General features: G+C 36.5%; 1 protein-coding gene across 1 annotated transcript; it reads left to right on the top strand.

The window, feature by feature from the left end:
* The first annotated feature begins 406 nt into the window (after nt 1-406).
* Nucleotides 407-25,967, top strand: LOC148947888 (uncharacterized). Its single transcript, XM_089096034.1, has 4 exons — nt 407-430; nt 7,597-7,764; nt 11,018-11,173; nt 25,531-25,967. Exons 2-4 carry the CDS (start codon nt 7,719-7,721, stop codon nt 25,965-25,967), a joined length of 639 nt encoding a protein of 212 aa, XP_088952160.1. The 5' UTR covers nt 407-430; nt 7,597-7,718.
* Nucleotides 25,968-27,584: the final 1,617 nt, after the last annotated feature.

Genomic DNA, 27,584 nt, shown 5'->3' with positions numbered 1-27,584 from the left:
CGAAATGATGAGGATTATAAAAAAGGTTAAGGAATTAACAAAAAGTTTGGACCACATTTTTCCGTATTTGTTTGGAGAGATTTGTGCAAAGTTTGATTTCACCAGGACCACCTTTTTGCCGTGTTTTTGTTTCGAAAGATTGGTGCTAAGTTTGAAATAACCGGACAAAAAAACTGATCTAGAACTAATCCAACTAAACTTATCAGGCCACGTGCGTGTTGCGGCTTGCGCCGCGACACGCGCAAAATTTTTTTCGACTAGCACCGAAAATTTTGGCAATTTTAGAACATTATGAACTGACCATGATGGCAGTCATGGTTTTCAAAGGCTCGGGCGTATTTTTTGTTTGTCGTTCTGGCAACCCTGAGGGAGCATACAAAAGTAGATTTCAGAGGTTTCCAGCTGAAAAATCAAGTAGACTAAGTTTAAAGTAACTGCAGAAGTTAAAGGCAAGAAAAGGGATAATTTCGATAGAAATGCTTATTATATTTGTAATCAGCATAAAAAAGGCATCAAATTGTGTATTCACTTTATTCCTAACTCAATGATATGATTTGGTAGATATTTACCAATAAAGGGATACCACCAGATGGCTAATTTGACAGTATATATATATAGGCTATATATACAAATCTTTAAATTAGCCAACCATATGTTAAGCCTTGGAGTCCAGTTGGACATAAGGATCCTTATTAAGAAAACAATTCTTACTCCATAATATGCAGAATGATCCTAGTTAACACATTTTGTTGGGGGAGAGCCTTTATCTTTTCTTCTTTCCTTGTTTTTCCAGTTTCTCTAAGGCATTCATGAATTTCTTAGAACCTATATATTCACAGAATATATACCCCCATCCCCCTAATGTGCAAATATATGCTGAGAATTGCATCCTCAATCTAAATACAACATCCATTTGTATCACAAATGGACTTTACTCCCATATTAGCCATGTGGTGGATGTCCAATAAATAAATTAAACCCACAACAAGCAGAAATTACAATAAATAACTGAACTTGAAATGAGAAAATTAACATTAGTAGGGCTCAAAACCCCTATACTTTCCCAAGGCCAGAACATAATTTGAATGTTACTAAAAAAAATATAAATGTTTTTACTTTTATAACTTTAATAAATCAATGAATATCAACATTTTGATTACTAAATATCTGTATATGTCTATTAAACTGACAATGCACTTTCTTTTGTATTATTAGTATATGTATATTAAACTGACAATACACCTTCATTTGTATTGAATCACTTTTGATTATTAAAAAGGGCATTAGCCCTTTCTATTTTCAATCAAATATGAGCCCTTTTTGAAGTTCCTAAGACAACTCCTTTGGTATGAAATACCCTGATCTAGAAAAAAAAAAAATAAAAAATTCTACCCACATCAGTCTTTACTATAAAAATGTCAAGCCTTCCAATCACTTTTGACTATAAAAAAAGGGCACTAGCTCTTTCAATTTCCAATCAAATGAGCCCTTTTGAAGTTACTATGACAATGCTTTCAATAAAACCTTATATGCCCCCAGGGCATAACTTACAACCCTGGCCCTGAGGCCTGGGGGGGGTGTCATCCTCAAAGACCTAATTTCCAGAACTTTCAACTACGTCAAAGAAAATTGCTATCTCAAAATTTTGATTGGATGTGTTTGGGGAAATGGTGGGCATGAGAGGAAGGTTAGTTGCCCTCCAATCATTTCTGACTTTTAAAGAGGACACTAGAACTTTCAATTTCCAATCAAATTTTCAATTTCCAAAAACTTGAACTTGAAATGATCCCTTTTTGAAGTTTCTACAACAATGTTTTTTACAAAAACCTTATATGCCCCAGGGCATAACTTACAACCCTTATCCTGAGGGCTGTGAGGGGGTTGTCATCATCAAAGACATAATTTCAGGACCTTTCAAATATGTCGAACAAAATGGCTATCTCAAAATTTTGATTGGATGTGTTTGGAGAAGTGGTGGGCGTGAGAGGGGGATTACTTGCCATCCAATCACTTTCAACCAATAAAAAGGGCACTAGCCATTTCAATTTCTAATCAAATGAATCCTTTCTGAAGTTTCTACAACAATGCTTTCTATAAAAAAAACCTTATATGCCCAGGACATTACTTACAACCCTTGCCCTGAGGGCTGTGGGGGGAGTGTCAACCTCAAAAACATAATTTCCATACTATTTAACTACATTGAACAAAATGGTTGTCTCAAAATTTTCATTGGATGTGTTTGGGGATATAGTGGGTGTGAGAGGGGTGTTAGTTATCCTCCAATCACTTTCAAATTTTAAAAAGGGCACAAACCTTCTAATTTCCAATCAAATGATCCCTTTTTTATTTTTCTACATTATCACTATCTATCTGGGGCGAATCTCCAGCATTCTTATTGGGGAGGGAAGGGGGGCAAGAGGGGTCCATATCTGGATAGTCAAAGGGCATGGGATGTATAATATTTTTTTCTCCACATTACTGGGGGGGGGGGGCAACTGCTCCCCTTGCCACCACCAAATGATGCTCCTGCTATCTATAAAAACATTATATGCCCCCAGGGCATAACTTACCACCCTTGCCCCAAGGGCTCTGAGGGGTTTGTCATCCTCAAAGACCTAATTTCTAAAACTTAACTATGTTGAACAAAATGGCTATCTAAAACTTTTGATTGGAAGTGTTTGGGGAAAAGGTCGGCATCAAAGGAGGGTTGGTTGCCCTCAAATAACTTTTGACTTAAAAAGGGCACTAGCCCTTTGAATTTCCAACCGAATGAGCACCTTTTCAAGTCTCTACAACAAAGCTTTCAATAAAAACCTTATATGCCTCCAGGGCATGCCTTACAACCCTTACCCTGAGGGTTGTGGGGGGAGTGTTATTCTCTTAGATATAATTTCCAGACTTTTAACCTAATTTGAACAAAATGGCTATGTCAAAATTTTGATTGGATATGTTTGGATAAATGGTGGGCGTGGAAGGGGTGTTAGTTGCCTTCCAATCACTTTTGAGCATTAAAAAGGGCACTAGTCATTTCAATTTCCAATCAGATGAGCCCTTTTTGAAGTTTCTACGACAAAGCTTTCTATGAAAACCTTATATGCCCCCAGGGCATAACTTAAATTCCTTGCCATGAGGGTTGTTGGGGTGTTGTCATTCTATCTCAAAATTTTGATTGGATGTGTTCGGGGAAAAGGTGAGCATGAAGGGGGCTATTGCTTCAATCACTTTGACTATTAAATGCACGCCATTCCAATTTCCAATGGAATGAGCCCTTTTTGAAGTTTCTACAACAACTCAATCAATACAAAGTGTCCTGGTATGGAAGAAAGAAAAAAAAATCATTGTGCCAACGTTGTTCTTTACTTATGCAGTGCGATTGTGCTGTCTATGATTGCCAATTATGTAAACACAGTTGTTTGTAAACAAAATATTGTTGATCCTTTAAAATTTAAAGCTTTTGGTCCTTAAAACTTCAATTTTTAAATTATTGTGAGGCTGTTTAAGGCACATGACTGTTTTTTCTCCAGTGATGCTTGAATAAGCTTAGTGGACAATATAAAAAAAAAAATTAAAAAAACTTTAGTTTGTCTCAACAAATTGACAGAATATGAGAGGACCTAAATTAGAGTTATGCAGAAATTGTTGCATAGCATTTTCTTTTAATATCTGCCAGTATTGTCTGTTTTTTTGTGATGCAAAGTGTTTGCCATTCCTTTTTTGGTCAAAAGCATTTGATTGCTGTTGTCATTTTTTACTATGTACAAGAAATTAGGCACCAGAGAAATTGCAAATTTTTATACCACCATTCTAAGATTAGACACATCAATTTATGATTGTTAATAAGTATAATTTAGCAGTGAGAAGCTGGGGTTTTGCAAGGTCAGTAGCCCAATCGCATCTTCATAGGCATGAATATGATTTGAAAACTGATCAGAAATTAAATAAAAAAGAGTAGGTTTTTTCAACTGAAAGTAAGGCGTAACATTTGAACTTAGAACTTAAAGAAATTAAACCATATAGTAAGGAGCCTACTCCCTGGTCTTTGTGTTGCAGTTTTATACCTGCCCTTTGTGTAGTGCTTCATATACAGAATTATTGGTGTTTGGATTAAGTTTTCATGCTGCTACTTACTTTAATTTGAAAGTAATGTTTATATAAGTTATTTCTTTAATGAGGGGTGACCCTCTTGATCTTTATGCTAAGGTTTTGAAGTACTTCAAAAAATCATTTCAATCTAAACAGTTGTTGTGTTTGAGCAGTTGTTATAAACACTTAATGGCAGCAAACTCTAAGTAAGGAGCAACTCAGCCTCATAGTAGCAAAAAGTCTAAAAAAGGAATTTTGATACCAACTAACACATTAAAAGAGTTGGATTTTTATGCTGATTTGAAATATGTAAGATTCATCAAGTTTAATGCTACCCATTAAGAGTTATGAGCCTGAGATAATCTGCTTTTTTTATATCTAGAAATACCTATTAAAAGTCAGCAATCTTAGTGAAAATCACACCATTAGGTTCAGCATATCAGAGAATCCTACTGTAGAGATTTCAAGATCCACTGTACCAAAATGTTGAATTTTTTATTTTTTGTTAGAAGAAAGATAATGGGTTTGTTTATGTATTTTTTTCCAGGGGTGCTCCCTGGGTATTTACCAGGGATGATCGTATCAAATAAATGGCACTGAAAGATTGGGAGAGATCTTATTTGAACCAAAATCAACTACTGCCCTTTTCAAGTACCAAAATAATGGTGGGCAACATACCCCTGTCATGGACCTCTTTTCCCTCAAAGACATCCAATTATATTTGTTAGTAAATCATCAAAAATTTTTATAATAATAAATCATCCATAAAATCATCATAATAACCCCATTGATTGGAAAAGTCGTAGAGAGGATGATCCATCAGTGACTCCTATATTTAGAACGATAACACAATACCTCCGCAGCTGGTTTCAGAAACACAGTTCAGGCCACCACTGCAGCTGGTTTCAGAAAACATCATTCATTCACTGATGCTTCTGTTTCTTTAACAGAATCTGTCAATGATTATGTTCCATTAATGACACTAATTATTGTTTTGTTTTTTTTTACTTTCATGATGCTTATGATGACGTGAACTGCCAAATATTAATTTCTAGTCTTATAAATGTTGGAATACAGTACCCAAGGCTTCATCTTTCATCAAATCTTTTCTTGAAAATTAACCTTTTTGTTCAGATTAATACGGCTTCTACTCCACTGAACTCCAACAAACCAAGCCCCCCAGGGTGCAGTCCTGAGTTGCCTTTTATTCTTTTTTTCCCCTGAGACATAAACCCCTCTCATAAAAAACATAAAACGCTGATGACTTATTTCTCTGGACAACAGGAAATACAGTTAAACTTGCTCTGCTAAAGCAATAAAATTCACTTTCCCTGTTTTTAGAAATGCTCTCAAATCATTTTGCCCATTGCACTGACCAAATCTGCTATCAATCAATTTCTCTATTGATCATGTAAATCTAACATGACATCGCAATCTCTTCAGGCAACCACATTAATTGTCAAGATGTCATGCTTTGCCAAGGACCTGATTTCCATCACCATATTAAAAACATGATAAAGGAATGCTATAAGAGAACTTCAATAATATATATATAATTATTTATATCTGGGCTGCTTTGAGAAAACATTATTTCATTTTCATAAATACTGTTTTAGACTTCGAATTGACTTGGGGCTTATTGCATAAGATTCTTCGGCAAAGAAAGATCTAAAGCCAAACTGGCCAGCCATGACAAAAAAAAGAGAAAAAAAATCTCAAGATAAAGAAACAAATGGGACCATGATGAGTAGAAGAAAAGACAAGCTAAAATGACATGGATATTTCACATGTATAAACGAAGTTGTTGACACTAAATGTAAACAAAGAACAAAGATAAAAAAAGACAGAAGCTTCTGTATTTTCAAAGAAGTCACTTGCAATTGTGTTGAAATATAATTCTGTGGTGCTCAATTGCAGTAGATGGATTGTATATATAGATCACAGTTTATTTAATTATCCAGTAAGCTTATCGTAGTTCATTTCTGGTCTTCGTTCTCGGTGCGAACAAAAAGCTCCTCCCACTTCTTTGTGCAGTTATGGATCAGTGTGTTTGCGTCTATCAATGAGAAATGGTTACTAAGTGCATTATTCGTAATAGCGGGTTTCCACTTGTTTCCGATTGTTTCGTGTCTGACTTACCATTCCTGATTCAGTGTCAGATGGCAATTTTTTCTCACCAGGCAGTTTTTTTGAAAACCCGTTTTACAACTTTATATTACTATGGGCTGTGGTTCACTCTTTACTAGGTTGCAGCTGTCGCTACAACCGTGATTATGCTGATGATTTGACTGCCCTAGTTGAAAACTCAAGCAAAACTAAAGATCTTGTTTGTCTGCTAATTCTACTCCAAAAGGAGCGCCTTAGCTCCGCCTTCGAGTTCAACTGAGATAGACCTTTGCAAGTCTACCCGTGAAAAGATCTGATGCCGCCTATGTTTCTACGTTCTCTGGAGCACTCGCACCCCGGTCCGGGTTTTTATAATGGGTGAGATAGGGATTGATCATACTGGATAATTATATAAACTGTGATATAGATATTGTAAACTGATTTGTGTTATATTTTATAAATCATGTAAAGTGATGTGTAAGTGCAGATCAGCTGTTATTAAGAAAGGACAGCAAATAATTCTTTTATGCAGTTGGTGGGGGGTATATGGCTCAAAAGTACACTGTCTTGACCAAATATCCTAACTCTCATTGAACATTTGGATAAATGTAAAATGAATTTTGGTAAAGGGGAGAGGATGTTTGAAATCTTTATATATTTTATCTATATTCGGGGAATATCTTTGTCTAAGCCTTTACCATTAATGTTGTTGGTGGCAAGGAAAACTAACAGTGCCCCTTCCATTACAATGGTCTGATTCTATGTCTCACAAAATATTATGCTTACATACCTACCAGTACAGAGATAGAAAAAGTGATTTGGGGTAGCATGAACCTCCCCAAAATATTTCCTGGAAGGAAGTGGTAATAGGAGCTTTGTTTTCAGCAATTTTAATATTCCTGTTTTCAAATTTATATAAAATGTTTGAATGTATTCAAAAATCAAAGACCCCTATTGTAGAGGTTGCGATCGCTTCAGTTGCATCAAAGATCCAAAGTCAAGTAGAATACCCATCTGTATGAACAATGATAACTATCTCCATCTCCTCAAATTTCCGTAGTAAGAATAATTTTATAACTTATTAAACAAAATTACTGTTCATCAAAAATTTCAATGACAAATTTAGATTTTGTCCGTAATTCTACTTATAACCCAACATTTTGACTCTTAAGCAGAAAAATAGAGACAAAGTCTACTCTGATGCTAATAAATGGCTGCTTAAGCAAGGTTTTGATTTTGGGGATAAAGATGGAGAAAAGAGCTCATGATAGAGGGGAGACCTGATTCTAGTTCACCAATGGAAATCATTTGATATTTTATGCCCACACTATCTTTGTCAGAGCATAAGCATAGTTCATAGAATATCCTACATGCAGACTTAGACATAACCTTTTATATTTTTTTTAGGGATTTGCTAGTTTCTTTTTGTGCTTTGGCAACAAGTTTTTGGTTAAATATTTGAAAGTTGTAAGTCACCTGTTGCAATATTTTGACTTGAAGAGGAACTTGGACTTCTCAAAGTTGATGAAATGACAGAACAGATCAACCCTCTTGAATTTGTTACTATCAAGCTTGGTAAGCTACCAATTTTGTTCAACTCTTCTATTCTTCAGATTTCTAGTTGCTTTTGGTTTATATTGATAGATTGTTCTTTTATTGAGTAAAAATCTGGTGAATTGTCTTTGTATTTTTAGTTTTAAAATGTCAACTGGTTTCTTGGATTCCAATGAAACTAAGGTTAAAAAACAACTAAAGATCAATATTAAAATCTAAATAATCACAAATAGTCTTATAATAAGGCAATGTTACTACAAACAGACATTACTATCTGTAAAAGCAATCTTATTCAAGGAGAAATTAAAGTTAACAAGATGAGAAGTTGAAACAAATTTAATTAAAATGAATTTTCGAGTCAAACTAGAATTAATTACCAATGACTATGTGCCCACCTTGGTTTACTAACTATAAAGATGGGAAATTCGTTCAATTTGGTATAAGGGTGTTGCTGTGTACCTGATTTTCTTCTCAAATATCAATTAGATGAAAATGAAGGGGTGCTACAAGGGATGTGTTTACACTTTGTACCCTCTCTATTTTAGACTCATGGAGTTTTCTGTTTAAATCAAGGTTTGAGTGGGATTTGGGCTGATTTTTTTCGGATTCAGTTCTGAAATAGCAAATTTCCTAGAATTTCCAACATCTCCAAAAGAACTGCAACCTTGATAAAAAATTTCTTGAATGGGCTATCATAAAACCCTGAAAGAGACTTATTTTCTATTTGTTTCAATACAGGTTGGAAGTTTAATCATTGAAACTGGGTACCAAACTATTCAATTCATATTCATTTAATTGAATAACCATTCGTATGCATGGACTCAATAAAAAAGACTTTTAAGTCTTGAATTTTTCCTAAATTCAAATTGGAAAACTACATTAGAACTGATAACTGGGTGCAGAAAGAAGCCAAGTAGAAGCTGCGTCGTTTTGACTACGCTGTTGAAAACGTGCTACGTCCCAGCTTCTCAGTTATTTGGTATAGTACTAAGCTAAATTCTTCTGTGTTGAAATAATACTGAATATAAATATATAGTTAATTTCTTGGCATTTTAATTTAGACTTGATTATTATGCCAATTCTTGTTTTGTTTGGTATTCATTTATCTCTTAATTGAAGTTTCTGATTTGTTTAGAGATTGAATTATCAAATGACTTGCTTCCTGTTTGTTTTAGCCTTCAATATTGCTTTTGACTTTCCTTTGAACCGTTTCTCTTTGAACATGTTAAAAAAAAATTAAATAGTGACAAGGATGCTCCTGGAAGATTTTTTTATTCGTTTTATTTATTTTTATTCTATTTTTTTTTTTTACCGAGAGTGAATCTATTAAACTAGTCAATGCAGAATTTCGTGAAAAGGCTCATTCAAGCGGAAATAATGAAAAAGATCGTCCCTCAGCAATAGGCTGATTTCTATTATCTAGTGCTGAAAAATTGAATTCTGTTTGTGAGTCCTTCTAGTTTTTGAAGACCTAGCTTTCAAATATGGTGGCGTATTTGTCTCTAATCGCGTGCCTATATCATAGGTAGTGCAATCGCGCTGCCTAAGTAAAGAACGATGTTGGCACAATGCATTATTTTTTTTGTTTTCTTCCATACCAGGGCACTTTTTATCGAAGGAGTTGTCGTAGAAACTTCGAAAAGGGCTCATTCGATTGAAAATTGAAATGGCTTGTGCCCTTTTTAATAGTCGAAAGTGATTAGAAAGCAGCTAACACCCCTTCCACGCCCACCATTTCCCCAAACACATCCAGTCAAAATTTTGAGGTAGCCATTTTGTTCAGCGTAGTTGATTTCCACATAGAAATTATGTTTTTGAAGAGGACACTCCCCCACAGCACTTGGGGCAAGGGTTGTAAGTTATGCCCTGGGGGTATATAAGGTTTTTATAGAAAGTGTTTTCGTAGAAACTTCAAAAAGGGCTCATTCGATTGGAAATTCAAAGGGCTAGTGCCCTTTTTAATAGTCGAAAGTCATTGGAAGACAACTAACGCCCCTCTCACACCTACCTTTTCCCCAAACAGATCCAATCAAAATTTTGAGATAGTCATTTTGTTTAACGTAGTTGAAAGTTCTGGAAACTAGGTCTTTGAGGATAATAACGCCCCAACAACCCTCAGGGCAAGGGTTTTAAGTTATGCCCTGGGGCAAAATAAGGTTTTCGTAGAAATTGTTGTCGTAAAAACTTCAAAAAGGGCTCATCTGATTGGAAATTGAAATGGCTAGTGCCCTTTTTCATAGTCAAAAAGGATTGGAAGGCAACTAACACCCCTTCCACGCCCACCATTTATCCAAACTCATCCAATCAAAATTTTGAGATAGCCATTTTGTTCAAAGTATTTGAAAGGCCTGGAAAATACATCTAAGAGGATTACACTCCCCCACAGCCCTCAGGGTAAGTGTTTATGTCCTGGGAGCATATATGTTTTTTTTGAAAGCTTTGTTGTAGAAACTTGACATTTTGATTACTAAACATCAGTATATGTATATTAAACTGACAATGCTCATTCATTTGTATTTTTTTCAGCCAAGTGGAAATTATGTTCTGGCCTTTGGAAGGCATAGGGGTTTTGAGCCCAACTCATGTTAATTTCTGCTCGTTTTGAACTTGACTCGGTTATTTATTGTAATTTCTGCTCGTTTTGGGTTTCATTTATTTATCGATGCTGATTTATGGTAGTTTCATGCTTGATAGGTTATTTGATCTTATTTTTGCTTATTTTTGGTTTAATGGAGTTCCTTACTTTTCTTTGAAAAAATTATTTTTTGGGAAAAGTTTTTTTAATCAGTAATCTTAAAAAAAAGAAAAGAAACATTTGTCATCTAGCCATCCTCCTTTTTGTGAAAAATGTCTGGGGTGATAACTCCCCTCTCTTATTGCATAGGAGGCAGTCTTTAATGGGATGATTATTATCTAAAATCAACATACCATCATGCTACGGCAGATTTTGTATTTTAAAAATAAGCGATTTGGGCTAGCAGCAGTCTGATCAATATTTGGAATAATTATTAATGTGATGTCAGAAACAGGGAGTAACTGTTGTTAAAAACCAATTTTTTGTTGTTGTTTTTTATTCCCCGTGAAGTTACTATCGTAAAACGTCTTTGATTTGCAATTTATATTTGTAATTATGAATGGCCACGGATTTTTTGTATATTAAAGCAGCTTAGCTAATGAAGGTTTATAAGAATTGAAGAATTTTGTAACATTTAGTTTTAGCGATGATAGTGCTATATATATGTATATGTATTTATATATATGTATTCTTTTTTAGAAGCCGAAGTAGAGGATGATATCTCTGGAGAAATATATTTTAACTCCCCACATAATCCTGCTGATACCCCCAAGGCCACATTGTCCCTTTTAGAGCCTTCGGAAGACCCTGAATTTGGCTTCTATGAAATGGCTTCTAAGCCTTTAATTAATTCAGGTATTTTCATATGTAATAAACTTAGTAATGTCTGTTGATACTAATTGAATATTATGTTTTAAAAGTTAAGCAAATATACCCATTACCACAGGTAGTGTGAAAGTACATCCTAAGAAGTAAAGAGCAGTATGACTTCAATTTCTTAAGAAGCATAATAATTACTTATGTTACCCTCTAAAAATATAAAAATGTTACGCTCTGTTGTACAAAAATAAAGAAAAAGAAACAACAAAACAATCACACTAGCCTAGATATACACAACAATCTAGAGAACTACATTGACGAAACGATGATTTGGATCAAGCGAATTACGAAAAGTTATCATCCGTTCTGATGCGACGAGACTCAGGTCAGCTATTGCACATCTAAAGGTAATTTTTCGTTTACGAGCCCAAATTGGAATTCCCCAACAAAAACCTTGGATACTTCAAAAACTTTTTTATTCTTCTCCATAAACAGGCTCTGAAAATGGCACTGAAGACAGTAGCCTACGTGTTGCATCTGAAAATTGCTATAAAGGCGGGCCAACACAGTATGATAATAGAGAACTTTAGATCTTATAAAGTGATCCAAGTGCTTCTAATTTTGGAACTGAAATGTTCAAGAAGTGTAGAATGAGCACTTTTTAGAAAAGACGAAATCGGTAAATCTAGATAACGCACTGCACTCACAAATTCAATAAATTTATCACGTAGTACAAAACTTTGCGGCCAATAATCATTACGGTTACCAGGAAGTCCCATTACTTCCCTCTTACTCGCATTGAACTCCAGGACGATACACGAATATTTTTCACTCAAAATTTTAGTTTTCTTCTTCTATTCGAGATAACGACCTACTCAAACTTAGAAAGTCGTTCGCTTAATTTTATAACAATAAATCCAGACCACGGGAAATAAAATTTGTCATAATTCTTTTGTGCAGACACAGCGCCATTATTACAAAGGGGTGGCGAAGAAATCGCACCCTGATGGCCTTTTCCCACTGGTAGTACAACTTGTGAAGTGAACATTCCATAAGGTGAAGGTAATTTCAGCCTAACACGAAGCAGTCCATACCTACTATAAAGATATACTAATATAGATCAAATAAACCACGTTGCCGAGCTAAAACTAGAATTTATCGGTCCATACCAGAATCAAACCCCCTTTTCACATCATTACCTCCAAGGTATATTATTCCTCTAATTTCAGTCGCATTAATTAACAAATTTGCATGGATTGCGTAGACATGGCTACGACTAAGACCTTTTTGAATCCAAACTGGAAATAAGGTGCATAACACACTGATTTTATCTCATTAATTACAAGCAATTCCGTGATCTTACATAGTACCGCAGAAACAGTAGTGGGTTGATACAAACTACGGTCAGAGGGCGATTTACCCTTCTTAATGACAGGAGTTATTAAACTGGCACAAAATACATCTGGAGCAAGATGACTATCAAAAATAATTTGAAATAGAATTTCTGAATGGCACACTAAACTTCAGCTCCCGTGGACATGATGAAGCCCACAAAGATTATTAATACCTTTCCAATGCTTCTTTTTGAATAGTAGAATAGCACCACATACTCTAGGGACTGTAACACCGTAACCAGGACTGACAAGCGGTAGGCCAAGCCACTGATCAAGCTCAGACTCATATTGAGCACTCAAGGGTGCCATTTGGAGGTGCAAACTTGATCGTAAAATATTCAATCAATCGCTTTGATTTGGAGTGCCCTGAGAGTAGTCTCCGAATCTGCGCCGCGCCGACATGACGGTGGCGAATGTGGGATTTAGTATCGGCGGCGGCGTGTCACCGATTTCTGACCGGCGGCGCGCCGCGGCGCGCTGATTTTTCTGATTAAAAATAAAAAATTCCATTTCACCTAGCACGTTCAACCACAACTTGATTTTTAAATGGATTAAGGATTACCAATGGATCTATACCAATGGATGGTAAGGATTTTTAAATGGTTGGCTAAAAACATACACGAAGAATATGCAGGAATTTGTTGGGCCGTGTGGAAACCTAATCAATCACCGTCGAAATGATCAAATGATCACCGTCGATCAGACCAAGCAGAATTCCCATTTTTAGCCACTAGACTCAGGGAAACCTAAGTTGTGTTTATGTTTAGCATCGCATTGTTCCTATAAAATAACATGTTTTCTTCTTGTTAATGATTTGGGCTAATGTGTGTATAACCTTCAAAGTTTGAAATCCAGACATCTTCAGTTCATCAAATACATACGAAAAGGGAGTGAAAAAAACAACAACAAATAACAACAGCAAAAAAACACTGTATACAGGTCAGATACCATGTCTTAACAACACCAAATTTAAAATTAACGGTTACAAGAAGGTTAATTCTGAGATGACACTCTGAACATGTTTTTTGTTGTCATGGATACAAGTGAGTTTGTTGACTCTACTTGGAGCCAGCATTGATCTATTTGCAGTCACTATCAGTCCTGTCGTGCTAAAAAGCCGTTCAGTTGGTGTACTTGTGGCTGGTACAGCCAGAACTTGACGAGCGTAAAATGCCACCCGCGGGATCTGATGTCTGTATTTTTCCAGAAGGTTAATGTCTGGTTTTTATTTTCAAATAAATTCAACCACTTGGCTTCAACAGCCAACGAGAAATAAAGATCAACCTGGTGCCGAATTATCAGGTTGATCCCTTCGTGTTCTGCAAGTAAATGAACATCCTGATCGTTCATCTGTTGGAGTAATTTTTTTATGGACAGTTTCTCAGTGCCAGCAGATGAATATACCTTTTCGCAATTGGTTCTGATTGTGCCTCATTATCGTTCGGAATTTCCACATCACTCAAGTTTTCATTTTCTGTTTCTTGTGCAGTAGTGGTGCTAGAACCAGCAGCATCCACATTTTTCCCATCACCAATCTCTGTAACAAATTCTTTGAGCTCATTTTCTGTCAAAATTTTTTTTATCCTTTCAAAGAGTAAATCTCGTCGGTTTTGAGACGATTCAAGGAGGTGCTCATCATTTTTTTAGTCTAAAGGTCTCAAAATCCAATAGCACTGCTGATACCATCAAATCGTCTCGAGGAAAACGCTTATCAAACTTGGATAGATAAGATAGGATAAGATATTCATTTCAAAAAATGACTATCACAAGCCCCGAAGGGCCGAATTCGCATTTCGGGGTCATATAATAAAAAAAAACATAGAAATAGCACAACAACTAAAAAACTGGCTAAAAAATGCCAAAAACTACAATATCTGAAAGGCAAAGCCATTCATTAGTCTAAAAAACAAAAAGTGTCAAATGTAAGAAAGTTAAAAAGGCACAAACTAAAACAAAACCCCCAAAAAAATTGAGATAAAAATAGTGTTAAAAAGGTTTAAAAGAGACTATATAAAAAGGGGAGGGAACGGAAGAACCAAACGGACATAAGCATGGGTATCACCAGTACAAAAAAAAAACTAGTGGTTTATTTCATCAGTAATGAAGGAGACAAAGGTTTTTTCATACCTGGAGGTTAAGTAACGGATGGGGGACAAGATAGGGAAGGGCTCAGAAGCAGTACGTGGCAGGCGGTGTCTGGATGGGGAGTGTCTATTGGGGAAAATGTTTTCCGTGCGAGTGTTTATTATTGCATTTTTCGCAAAACGGAGGCACAGCGTTTCTCTCCTGTGCTCAAGAGTTTCCAGCTTGGATTTTTCAGAAGGAGTGAATATGGTACCAAAGTTTCTTTAAAAATTATTCTTAGGACTCTTTTTTGAATAGATTCAATTTTATCTGATTCATCACAGGAGATGCCAGGATGCCAAACTGGACAAACATATTCAAGATGCGGGCGGACAAAGGAAGTATAAATCCTTAAAGAATGGGATGAGGGGACGTTAAATTTATTCAAGAGCTTAAGGAGAGACATGGACGCATTAGCTCTACGGACAATATCTTTCACGTGGATATCCCACTTTAAATTAGAGGAAATTGTAACCCCAAGTAATTTAAAGGAAGACACAGAAATATCTGGGGGGATGGGGTCAAGGAAGGCGGGGGTATATTTCGAGAAATTTATCGTCATTATATTTCATTTAGTGGAATTTACTTTCATATTTAGGTTCTTAGCTTCATCTGAAATGTGGGTTAGAATTTCAAGGGGGTCACTTTTAGTATTCCTGTGACATACTTCAAGGATCGACAAGTCATCCACGTATTTCCACCTTAGGGGAAACTCCTTACCAATATCGTTAATCATGACTAGAAATAAAAGTGGTCCCAATAAGGTTCCTTGAGGAATTCCACAATATATAGGGAGCGGGTTAGAGAAAATATTTGTGTATTTAACAACTTGAGATCTATTTGTCTATTTGAAAGAAACGATATAACAATATTTCCTAACAGAGGATTAAGTTTAAAGTTAACCAATAGTGAACGAATTAGAGTGGTGTGGTCAACCAGGTCAAAAGCTTTTTAGAAATCAACTAAGACAAGGTTTAGCCAAACGTATGGTTTATCAAGGTTACTTACGATGGTATGCATTAAGTGCACAAGGTAATGGGTGGTGGCAGTTTTCCTTAAGTTACCAAACTGCCGGGTGTCAATACGCGGACAAATTTTATCCTTAAGCCAGTCACAGAGGAAACCTTCATAAAGTTTGGAAAAAACAGAAGTGAGCGTAATGGGGCGACTGTTTGCGAAAGTCAGACTGGTGCATTTTTTAGGGACAGGTGTTATAAAACCTCGTTTCCAGCAACTTGGGAATTTACCAAATTTTGTGATGTGGTTGAAAATATTTGATAAAGGCTCAGTAATTTTGTCCGAAAAGGCTTTAATTAAGTCAACTGGGATGTCCAAGGAACAAATACTTGATTTTCCAAGCTTAAGAATTTTATTTATAACATCAGAGGAAGAAATAAAGGGGAAGGAAGTATTGGGAAGAATAGTTGGACTTGAGCCAGTGAAAGGGGGGAGACCTTGCACGATGGAAGCAAGGTACAAGTTCAGATCGTTGGCAGTCTTATTAGGGGGTTCAGGGAGATGAAAATCAATTTCGGAAGGACTTTTTCCGCATATTTCTTTAATTTTTCTGTACCATTGCTTGGGCTTGTTAGAATATAGATCTTTGAATTTATTATTATAATAATTAGAAGCTGCTTTTCTTAATGTTTTCTTTAGGAACTTCCTTAGACTATTAGCCTCAGTAATACGACCTGCACTGAAAAAAATTGATTTTTTTTTCTTACAAGTTTTTTAAAAGACTCAGTAACATAAGGCTTATCTGTAGAACACGTTTTAAATTTTTTCTCAGGGAAGTGGAATTCATAATTGCTCCTCAATAAATTTTGGAGGGACAAAGCCATGTAGTCAACGTCATTTGTTTGATACACAGTGGAACAATTTTCAGTAGTAATCCAGGAGCCAAAATTGAAAAGTCTTGAGTCAGTGAGAGGTCTATAAACGGTTTCAGTTATAGAAAACGACTGTTTAACTTTAGCCAGCGGAGATAGGAAAAGGCTAAAGTGGTAACTACCCCCTAGAGGGGGCAGAGTGGAGACGGGTTTGTAAAACTTCGAAAGATTAGTGCAAATTAAATCAAGAGTAGTATTGCCTTTTGTAGTAGGGACATTAACGACCTGTTTTAAATTAAAAGCGTTACATGTAGAATCAAGTCACGTATTGTTTGCGTCACCCATCAGGAAAATTCCTGCATTTGGGTATTTTGATAGTATGAAGTCAGCACTTGCATGTCATTTTTCAATAAAATTTATTTTGTCTGCGGATTCTGATTAGGGGAGTAATAAAAGCAACAAAGGACAATTAAATTAAAAGGACACGGCAAGACTTTAGGTCGGATACAAACCCACATAACTTCATCAAAGGGATTAAGACACGGAATTGGGATTTCACTTGGGTATAAATCATTACGGACAAAGAACAGAATTCCGCCACCTTTCTTAACCAGAGGGTGGTTTTCTGGTCTGAGTTTAATAAATTGAGAAAAATCGTTAATCTTTAACATGTGCAAATTTTGAGCTTGAACTTCAATAATAGCAATTACATCTAATCTATATATTTTATAATGGGTGTCTAATTCATTAAGTTTTTCAAAGTTAAGGCTTTCTGCGTTGCTCAACAAAAGTTTGGGGAATCGAAAGCGACTTGTGAAGGTACAGTTTTTACACTTTACTTTTTTTATATCACAGATGGGGTCAGGGGTTCCAGTGGAATTCTTGACGGGGGCTGAACTTGGATAGTGAGAACAAGGGACAGGGGGATCAAATCCATCTTTTTCAAATATAATTGCATTTAACTGAGCGGATACTAGCGGAGACTCTAAACAGCGGTAACTACTTGAAGTTTTAGAAACTCTGCATGGAGGTGTTAAAAGAGGATCGTTCTGCCTGCTTACTCTTAAACCAGAGTCATACTGGTAGGGTAGCCAAGGGGGATAAAGTGCAAGGGAAGGGAGAAAGTTTTCCTGGTGATCTGGGAATAAGTCAAGTTGGGAGTGTTCTTTAAATGGGGGGGGGGCAAGAAGTTGCTGAGGGTGGGACGTACGGTGGGGGTGTCTGAGAGGGGAGGGGTTGGGTGTGTTTCGGCAAATAACGGGTGGAGTACTGAACCGACCGGTAACTTCTTGGACTACGGAGAAGAAAGGAGTCGAAAGGAAGTGGATTTTTGGGAGGAATATGAGTGAGGGGGGTTTGGGGATGGTCCGCATTGAGTGAAGTGATTGTAGGGGTTGGACTGACTGGGCACGCTTTAGTACTTGAGGCGGAGGATTGTTTCGAGGTATGGATTCCTGTGGTATACTGTTCTGTATCGGGTATGCAGGGGGATAAGACTGACAGTCGAATGGAACCCGAACAAGGGGAGGGGGGGACATGAATACTTTCTGCGTCGCTCTAAAAAACGTTGTGTTTTAAACATGCGCTCCAATCCTGGAGATGCATGAGCAAAAGTACACGACTTATCAATACAAGATAAAACAGAACAAATATCAACATGGTCAAAAATACACTTATCAGACACACAAACTTCCGAAATAAAATGACGACAAATATGTAGGAACTTGCATTGTTTGGGAAACTTGCAGAAACCATTATCAAAATGTTTGCAGATCACATTTTCCTTTCTTCTTATTTTTATATTTATTTCACTTTTATCCATCACTTTCGTAATTTTTTTCAAAAATAATAACAATGTCATCGTCTGGTAATGACTTCTCCATAACCTTGTTAATCCCTTTGTTTAGTTCATTATTACCTAATTATTTGTGTAAAAAACCGGAAGTCACTGGACTATTCACGAACTCAAGGGCGTCATCAGTAGTCATACTACAACTAGGTGTTTGTATGCTCTTATGGGATACTTTGCAATTAATGCTGGATTTGCTGAACTCTGATAATTGATTCCCTAGTGTAGTAATAATTTCTTTGTTGTTTTTTAAGTCCTCTTGTAATTTGGTGATTTTCGATTTAAGGGTCACTTGATTGTTTTCTAGACTGTAGAGTTCATCTTCCATAAGAAGGCGGTGGGAATTATGGGAGTTGATATTTTCACTTAATTTTTTAATTTCCAGATCGCGTTCATGGAGTATATCGTTACCAATTTTTTGGTCATTGAGAAAAATGTCAACTTGTTTTTTTAAATCTTCTATGGCTACTTCATGCTCTGAATTCTTCTCTAACTGGGAATTGTATTTATCTCTGAAATCAGCCAGCTGTTTGATGTTTAACACAGTGGACACAAGGGGGGACTTGGCAAGCTTGATTTTTTTAAACTGATTTCGGCGTTTGTAGGTTTTGTGGCAGACTTGGGCGTGTAGCGTGGTTTAGAGCCGGGGGGTAGAAAAAGTGGTGTTAAAGTTGATTTGGGGTCCTTATTCAAGGAACGGGGGGACTGGCAGTTTAAACAAAACCACTCACCACATTGTTTTCTCTCCTGAATAGAAATGCCTGCACATTTTGGATGAAACCACTGTTGACTGGTTTGAACTTGGCCCTCAAGCTTTGCTTGAGCTCTGCTATTAGAGAAGTTTCATCCCCCTTTTCTTCCATCTGTGCCTTTAACATTCCTCTACATAACAAAGCAACGTTCAGTGTCGGAAAGGTCTCACCCTTAATTGCTTGCACTGTAGTAAGAAAAGCAGAAGGCAGTCATGAGCTCGAGATCATCTTCGTCCAAATCTAAGTCAGGTTTTCCAATTTGACAAAGGAGAGTCAATACAACAGCTTTATGGTTTAAAACACTTTCCAACATTGTATATGTTGCGTTTTACCGCGTGAGAAGATCTCTTTTGAGCATCCTGTAATGGCCATTTCTTCCACTGCAGGGTATCTCCTTGGCCAAATGAACAATGGGCAGCTCTGAGTCTGCATCTAAAACCTGATCAAGCTTGCTCAGTTCTTCAATCGCAAAAAAAATTTCGGATTTCTGTTTTTGGAATTCACGGCTTAAATTAGAGCCTCTGTAAGTCAAGGCTTTGACAATAAGTCTAGCCTTTTTCACAAAATCACAAACCTCTGTAACTTTTGACACTCCATCAACTGTGATCAGATTGTGAGGCCCATGTGTAACACAACCTATTGACTTCATATCCAGAATTCTACAGGTTCTTGCTACATTTGCACCTCTATCACGCACCACAGTTATGTCCCTCCCTTCAATGTCAAAAAGCATAACACAGGTACTATATTCTTTTCTAAGGTTGTCAGCTGTATGTCGCTCATCACCAAAACAGTTGGTTGAAAGATTTATATTCTTCACCTCAAACTTTGGACTGATGTACATGAGTCTCTGCCACTGATAGCTAAATCGACGGTGGTTATCCGTCCAGATATCCATAGCCCCACTTCTAAACTCTGCCCTGTTGCCAATGATCTTTTTCCCTGTTGTGAACGTTGCATCATATATGTCCTGCAAGCAAGAAATGGCAATGTTTCTTTCACTTGGCAAGTCTTCTGCACCTGCAACAATGTCATACTTAATGCACAAAACTGTGAAAAGCCTATTCCTTCTACAATATTGTAAGGAAAATTATCCTGTGCACTCAGCAAAGCAAGATCTCTGCCAAGAATATATTTTGCATCTGAATCCATACTACCATTGGACCTTGGGGTCCCACAGATTTCCGCAAATGGGCTTCTTCCTTGTGTCTGCTGAAATAAGCTGTTTTATCAGGGAGAACTAATCTGCACCTTTACCGTAGGGCCTTTGCGCCCTACACTACAGGGGGAACTAAACGGCACCTTTAACCTCTTTTCTTATCAACACTGAATAATCCTCCAAAATCATTTTCTGAAAAAAGTGGTCAAGTTATGAAGTTTCAAGTCAAAGTTTAAGGCTACTTCAACTTCAGTGTGCTCTGCTCATTGTGCAAAAAAAAATGTATTTCATTTCTATTGATATACAGTAGATATATTTCTATACTAGCTCTAGCTCTTTTCCCGAAAATATCCTAAATTGCCTAATGCTCTTTTACCTACCTCTTTTCGTCCAAAAAATAAGAAAGAAATAATTAACAGAATTTCAAAGTGGAAGGTAGAATTTTTGTTTCAAGAGAAATTTCTTCTTCTTCTTCCTACGAACCGATGTACATGGCGAGCCCAAAATCACAGTATTTATTTTTGAGAAACAGATTAGCTGGGATGACGGTTGAAGCCCGGAGGTCGATATCGATAAGAAAAAAAGAGAGAAAAAAGCGGCAGCGTATTAGTGACGCCGCCACCGATAGAATCAGTGGCGGTGTCAGTGCGCTGATACAAGCTGGGTGGCGCGCCACCGTCTTTTTTCGGCAGCGCGCCGCCGACTTTTCGGCGTGGCTTCGGGGTCTACTTGAGAGGCTGTTATCAGGAGCTCTGCGTTTTATAAAGTTCAACACAGCATTAGGGTCGCTTTGCAGAACCTAGCTATTATCATCGATCACTTTTGCCGTGTGCTGCAAAAGACACTTCGATAACTGCCTTTCTGTTAAGAGCTGAATGTCATTGAGGACACCATGCCTACACCGACCGCACTCAACCCATAATGTATGCTTGAACGTAGAAGCACTACTAGCTTCCAACAGGACAAGGCTTTGGGACCAACGGAAGACTTCAGAACCATAACTCACTTGTCGTGTAGGCACAGCTACCATTTCAGGGCAATGCAGGGCATTTGTTATCTTGGAGGCATTTCTTGTTGACCAGAAGCTTGTTTTAATTTTTGGGACACTCTGAATTAGACTGCAACAGTTGAAATGGTATCTTAACTTTAGACAGAATTTCATCAAGCACGACTTTGTACAGGAATTCATCAATCCCATCCCAATCGGCCTTAATCGTCCATTTCTTCAGATTTGGTTGTGGTTGTGGCATAGGGAAATAAATATTGAAAGAGTTGAGCATAGGAAAAATCTCAGAAACAAATATCGAAGTGTGAATATGCGAAGGGCAAGGGGACATGGGCTCCTCTGAACAAAGTATAAAATCCAGAGATGATGTTTCACCAGAATCGTGGATATATGTGAAACAGGAGTCATTCTGTAACAACGTCAAGACAGAAAAGGAGGGGAGTTACACTTGTGACCAAGGGTTACTGTGGTCGACAGTGTGCAGTTCGTTTTGTCTGCTAGAATACATATAACATTATCATTTATACAGCGGATGATACTGCTAGCTAGGCTGCCACTCGCCCAGTAAAATGTTTCTTCAGAGGCTTTATCGGGTTAATCAGTGCGCATTTACAGTGAGAATAAAACAGATCATTTAATTTGGAATGCTATAAAGAAGCCACGCTCTTTATACAGTTAAAAAAGTAACTGATTAGTTGCAAGCAATGTAGCGCCACCTGGTGGTCACCCTCTACCACCTGGCCTTCTGGAAGTACCGAGAACTTCAATTTAATGGCTCATTTGGAGTAGGTTTAATGATTCGCGCGGAAGGAATTGTTCTTGCTGACATATTCTGTCACTTCAGTACAAAATGCTTTCAATAAGCGAAATCTTATTTTCACTGCACTATTAATGTTCCAAGACGCAATAGGGGTGTTTGCAGTGACTGCCATTACTGACTCATAAGATTCAGAGCTACAGGGCATTTCACTCTATAACAGGGATGATCTGCCGAATAGCAAGAGCGCATTTCATCATGCCATTACAAGGGTTCTTTTTGTTGCTTTCATGTAAATCGCCGCAGTGTGAATAATGGACAGGATTCTTGCAAATTTTAGCTGAGTGACCATATGTTTGATAATGGTAGCATCGCATGGGTAGATGCTTAATTCGGAAATCCTCAACTTTTTATATGCGAATCTAAGTGGGGACTCGATGGCTTCCTTTAATTGTGATTTCATTTTAAACTTAAGCTTATGAGAATGATTAGAATGAATATTCTCATCTGATACACAGTTCTTAATCATGAAGTACAATGTGTCTGGAGAAATGTTATCGGGGACAGATCGCACGATGCCATGGTGAAAGGGGCCACTTATTGTAGCTTTCAGTGTCGTTTATAGGTAGCCAACGTTTCCATAAGTGAATTTGCAGCTACCTTATCACCGAGTATCATTCGCCATTTATTCTTTCTCGGCCATAACTTTAGTATAGGCTGCGAGGAACCTCAACAGATCTGGTTGAGGTATCCTTTACGAGCATTAGCGTTGTTGAACTTGAAGGGGCTTTTTCACAATTACGGCGTATGTGGGCTTTATAGTGGATGGGGTATTGTGAATATACCAAAGCGTGGTCAGGGCACAAGAAGGCTTAGGCTGTGACTTAGATTGGCTGTGACTCCGCCCAGGATGATGGAAACTTTGTCAGTCTGAAAAATTACAAATCTTGGTAGTGTTGTATTCTTTTACTTAGAATTTCGAATCAAACGTATTAGATAAAGGACATATTCTTTCACTTTGTTCTTATCTATCTGCGGGTGAGTCAGTGCTTTCGTAAAAATCCAGAAAAAATCTTTCGCTTTACCAATCGTCTGCAGTGAGAAAATTAGTAGCTGTTTTCGCAATATTTTCCGGTCGGTTACCAGCCTTTTTTGCACGGTAAACACAATTCAGTGCAACATTTCTCAACAACCTCTCTTTACCCATCTTTTTTCGGTAGATTGTTCAATTTGGCTCAAAACCGGTGGGTGCCAACGGCGTTTCTGGCAGGTTTTCTCCCCTCTTCTGTTTGGTGCCCAAGAGATCCACACGGCACTATTGATGCACCTTCAACTGAGAGAAAGATTGAATATTTGCTCAGTTTTATACTATTCTGGCTATTTGAATGAATTTCTTTGAGATTCACCGGAAAAAATTATAAATCTTCTGTTGGCAACCACGCATTTGCAACAATGAGCTAAAGCGAATTATCCCAAGGGAATTCATAACTGTAAAAAAAACGAACAAAAGTTAATCCAATTAATAAATGAAAATGCTCATATAAATGTCCATAGGGAAATTGCTCACAGGGCTTATAGTTTATTTCCGAAATGTTAAACAAAGTTTTATATAGTCGACTTATTTTTACTTTTCTCAGAATTGTTTTCAAAAAGTGAAAGCCGTGTTTCAAATGATGATAAAGAGATTTTTGAAAGCAATAATTCTGTTTAAAAATTTTAACAGGAAGAAACAGTTTTGATTTTTCTCTTTGAATTTTTGAAAACCTTGATCCTGACTCTTACCCTCTGAAACTCAACTCTTGTCCGGAGAGTAAGGAGAGATTTTTATTGAATAATTTGTGATACCAAGAGAAAATTATGTTGTGTCTATCGATATTTTAATTGGCAAAGGCAAAGTCAAACGTTTAGGTGACGCGGAAAAGTTGTACCCAAAATATAGTAAAAAGTTTAGTCTTTTGTTTTATATAAGATATAGCACTACCAGAAAATTCACTTACATAACTTTGAGATTTGTTATAACTCATAGCAGTATAGTTTCGATCAGCAACAGACCTGAAATGAAAATATAAGGTACTTTTTAAATAATTTTTTTTATAAAAACATTCACAAATTTAGTTCGAAAGTTAAATTAAGTAAGGTAAAAGGATTTGGTCACAGACATGAGAAGTACATTTTCTTTCTCAACCGCTAATTATGTTCAAACGTCGAATATGTGCAAGGGCTTGTCAAATTTGTAGCTGTAATATTCTCTGAGGACTTTGAAACATATTGTTATATATTATAAAGATAATTTTGGAACAACAAATCCTGTTTAATCACCTAATTGGGATGTCATTGTTTTGGTTGTTTGCCCAGAAATATCTCTACTGCTTGAATCTGCTTCGTGCTCTTTTAAACTATAATTTTGTCCTAAAATTAAGTATCCAGAGCTTTTTTTAAGAAGAAAAGTTGTGACATAGATTAATGTAACTTACCTCTTTACTTGGAAGAACATGGAATGGTCTAGGAATTCCAAAAACAGGACACAAATTATGTGTTCAGTGATTGGGATCAAGTTTGAGTAAAGTTGGAGGACACCTTGGGTATTCATCACCCATCAATGACTATCTATTCAAGTAGACCTGTTGCATTCGTTGATCTTATTAAAACAACTGATCACAGAACATGAAGTCCTCGTCTTTTTCATGAGTCTTTTCAGTTTGACCATCCTAGAACAGAATATAATGTATTGATATTTGGAATTTAGTCAAGGAATGGTTTTAGCTTTAGACTTAAGTCAAGACACTTTGTTCAGACTGGGCATATATTCAAGAAGTCAGTTTTCGTGAATATTAATTTACTATTACTTATAATTTTTGTGACACGGTGGCTAAAAACAAGTTCTCAGGTTTCCATTGAATTAAGAATAATTATATCTAAGTCATCAAAATAAAATTAAGTAATGTAACTAGAATTCATTTTATTTTTGATCAAAGAACCATTCTGAAGCAAAATTAGTTTTTAGTTTTTTCCTGATATTTGAATTCCTAACATTCTTCAAGATTCAAATTTATGATGATGTATGAGGCTAAAACTGCAATAATTTTCAGTGACTAGTGGCCCCAAAATAATGACATTTTCTGGGTTAATGACTCGAAAAATTATTGGACTGAGTGTGCAAAAAAATTGTAGATAAAATCAAGATTAAATGTTTAATTTGTCACCTTAAATTTTTCGCAGACCCAGGAAGGGTGTGCAAAAGCACAGGATGGCTGGCCTACATCCCCCATTCCACATCCTTGCTGAAGGGCCTTGAGACTGAGATCAGCACCGCCGGTTTGGAATTTAAGGGTCTAGTGCCGTATCCTTTACCTTTTACCCTACCTACCCTAAATTTATCACTTGAAAATAGATAATTTTGAATTGATTCTGTTGTACACTTTGTAAATTTGAAAGGAAAAATTATGGATAAAAGTATGTAAAATTATATACAGCAAAATTACTGAAATTTATAATTAAATTTGTTGAACATTTTTTATTCTAGGTATCACTAACGCATCATCACCCTTGATTAATCCATCCAAACAAGCACATGCTGGTCTCTATGTGCATGGCTTTTCAAATGTTTGTGTAGAACAAAGGATAGAATCAGACTACAAATGTGAGTCAAGAGTTAGCACCACCGTTTTTGATGAGTACAATGTCTCAAAGCCGGAGGAACCTGAGCAGGAGCCAAAAGACGTTGGAAATGTGATGGAAAAAATATTGCCGAGCCAAAAGCAGCTATATAAGTGCCCAGTGTGTTGCAAGTTTTACCCAAATGGGCGTTTGTCAATACACATGAGGATTCATACAAGACAAAGGATTATTCGTACCAGAGAAAAGTTTTTTGAATGTGATGTTTGTAAGAAAACGTTCACCCAAAAGTGGGGTTTGGATATGCATCAAAGAGGTAGCTCAGGAAACAACCCGATAATGTAGTATATTTGTATGAAACGCCTCCATCAAAGTTTTTACCTAACAATACATTAAAGAATTCACATTATTAGGAAGCCTTTCAAGTGTCAAGTATGTGAAAACTGCTTCATTTCTAGCCCTGAACTATCTGAGTTGAACGAATACATTTTGGGGAAAAACATTACGAGTGTGACATATGTGAAAAAAGCTTCACTTCTAGTGCTAATTTGTCTCAACACCAAAGAAGTCACACCGAGGAGAAACCTCATGTGTGTGATTTTTGTGAAAAACGATTCATAAAGAAGTCTCTTCTATACGAGCATCAAAATAACCGTTTGAACAACCTTTTGAGTGTGATATGTGTCAGAAAAAATTCACTCGAAAGTGTCACTTATTTAGAATATCAAAGAACGGATAAAGACGAAAAAATATTAAAGTGAGATATAAGTGAGAAAGGTTTCAGAAGTTTCTATATATCTAGACAACAAATACCTCTTGTGGGAAAGGCTGTTTAAGTGTGATTCATGTAAACAGATCCAGTTTTCGCTCCAAATACACGTGGAAAACATACAGTGAAAACAGATGCCTTATGCAACAAATATCTTCATTTTAATTCTTAAAAACCGTAATTGTATTTGATATTTGTGACTTATGAGGACCTATACCTAGAATTCCTTTTGTTTAGGCGTATAGTTATGTTATAGAGGGATCTGATGATTTATAAATGTCTATTCTATAGAATCAAGCTATGAGGCGTGTCTTTAAACAAGGTTCGTTTGAACATAAGGACACAACGAAAGATTATTTCCGAAAAGTAAATTTATTTTCAGAAAGTGTGTTGTAACATTTAAACAACAAGTAGAAAAATAGGGAATTTTTTTATATAAGACAATGGAATGCAACTTTAAATGAATATTTTGACCATATATCCAAGGGTTTTCGTCAGCAAAAAAAATGAAAAAGAAAAACGAAGAATATAAAAGAACTCACATTAAAATACAATTTTTAAAACTAAAATGTTTTCTCTGGTTTTTTAATATGATTTTCTAAATCATATTAAGTTTCGTCTTTTGTTTTTTTTTTTGTTTTTTTTCTCCGCATTCCCGGCCACAAAACCTTGTGGGGGGGTTTTGTTTTTTTGCCGATTATTTTGTCTTATTTTGAGTCAATAAAGTATTTCTTTATCCCGTTCTTTTCAGAGTTATCCTTTTGTTAGATTACCTTAGACCGTAGATCCTCCTGAGCCGCCAGGGGCGTCTAGGGCGTCAGTGAATGCTCGCCAATTGGGTCTGAGATGAGCTGCAGCATAGACACCTTCCCAATTTTGTTAGATAAAAGCATATTGAAATATTGTTTAATCATCTTCGTATTCAGAGTCAAATAATGTATACACAATTTTTTCGTAAGGAAGTTAAGGAAGGTTTAGGTGTGATACACAACGTTTCAATGCAAAATCAATCAACTTAATCTCCGGAGCGTAAGCAACGTAGCGTTAGCGATGAAGGGGCCATGCAAAACACGCAAATTGTATATAAGTTTTCTGTCAGTTAGGAATAATGTAAATAAACATTTGAAAGCAATTCCTGTTTTTTCTCCCTTCAATAGCTTGCTAGCAATAGGCCCGTTTTTTAGTACTAAGAT

Source organism: Artemia sp. Qi Xiang Cuo, chromosome 10 (genome assembly GCF_049724085.1).
Source record: "Artemia sp. Qi Xiang Cuo chromosome 10, ASM4972408v1, whole genome shotgun sequence".
Lineage (NCBI taxonomy): Eukaryota > Metazoa > Arthropoda > Branchiopoda > Anostraca > Artemiidae > Artemia > Artemia sp. Qi Xiang Cuo.
The sequence above is the reverse complement of the archived record's forward strand: the minus strand, read 5'-3'. Positions and strand labels throughout refer to the sequence as shown.

What these genes read in the sequence shown, in the direction of transcription:
- LOC148947888 (XM_089096034.1), top strand. Translation starts at nt 7,719, where the DNA reads ATGACAGAACAGATCAACCCTCTTGAATTTGTTACTATCAAGCTTG. An exon ending in ATTTGTTACTATCAAGCTTG is followed by an intron (nt 7,765 to 11,017) that starts GTAAGCTACCAA and finishes ATTCTTTTTTAG; the next exon opens with AAGCCGAAGTAGAGGATGAT. An exon ending in TAAGCCTTTAATTAATTCAG is followed by an intron (nt 11,174 to 25,530) that starts GTATTTTCATAT and finishes TTTTTATTCTAG; the next exon opens with GTATCACTAACGCATCATCA.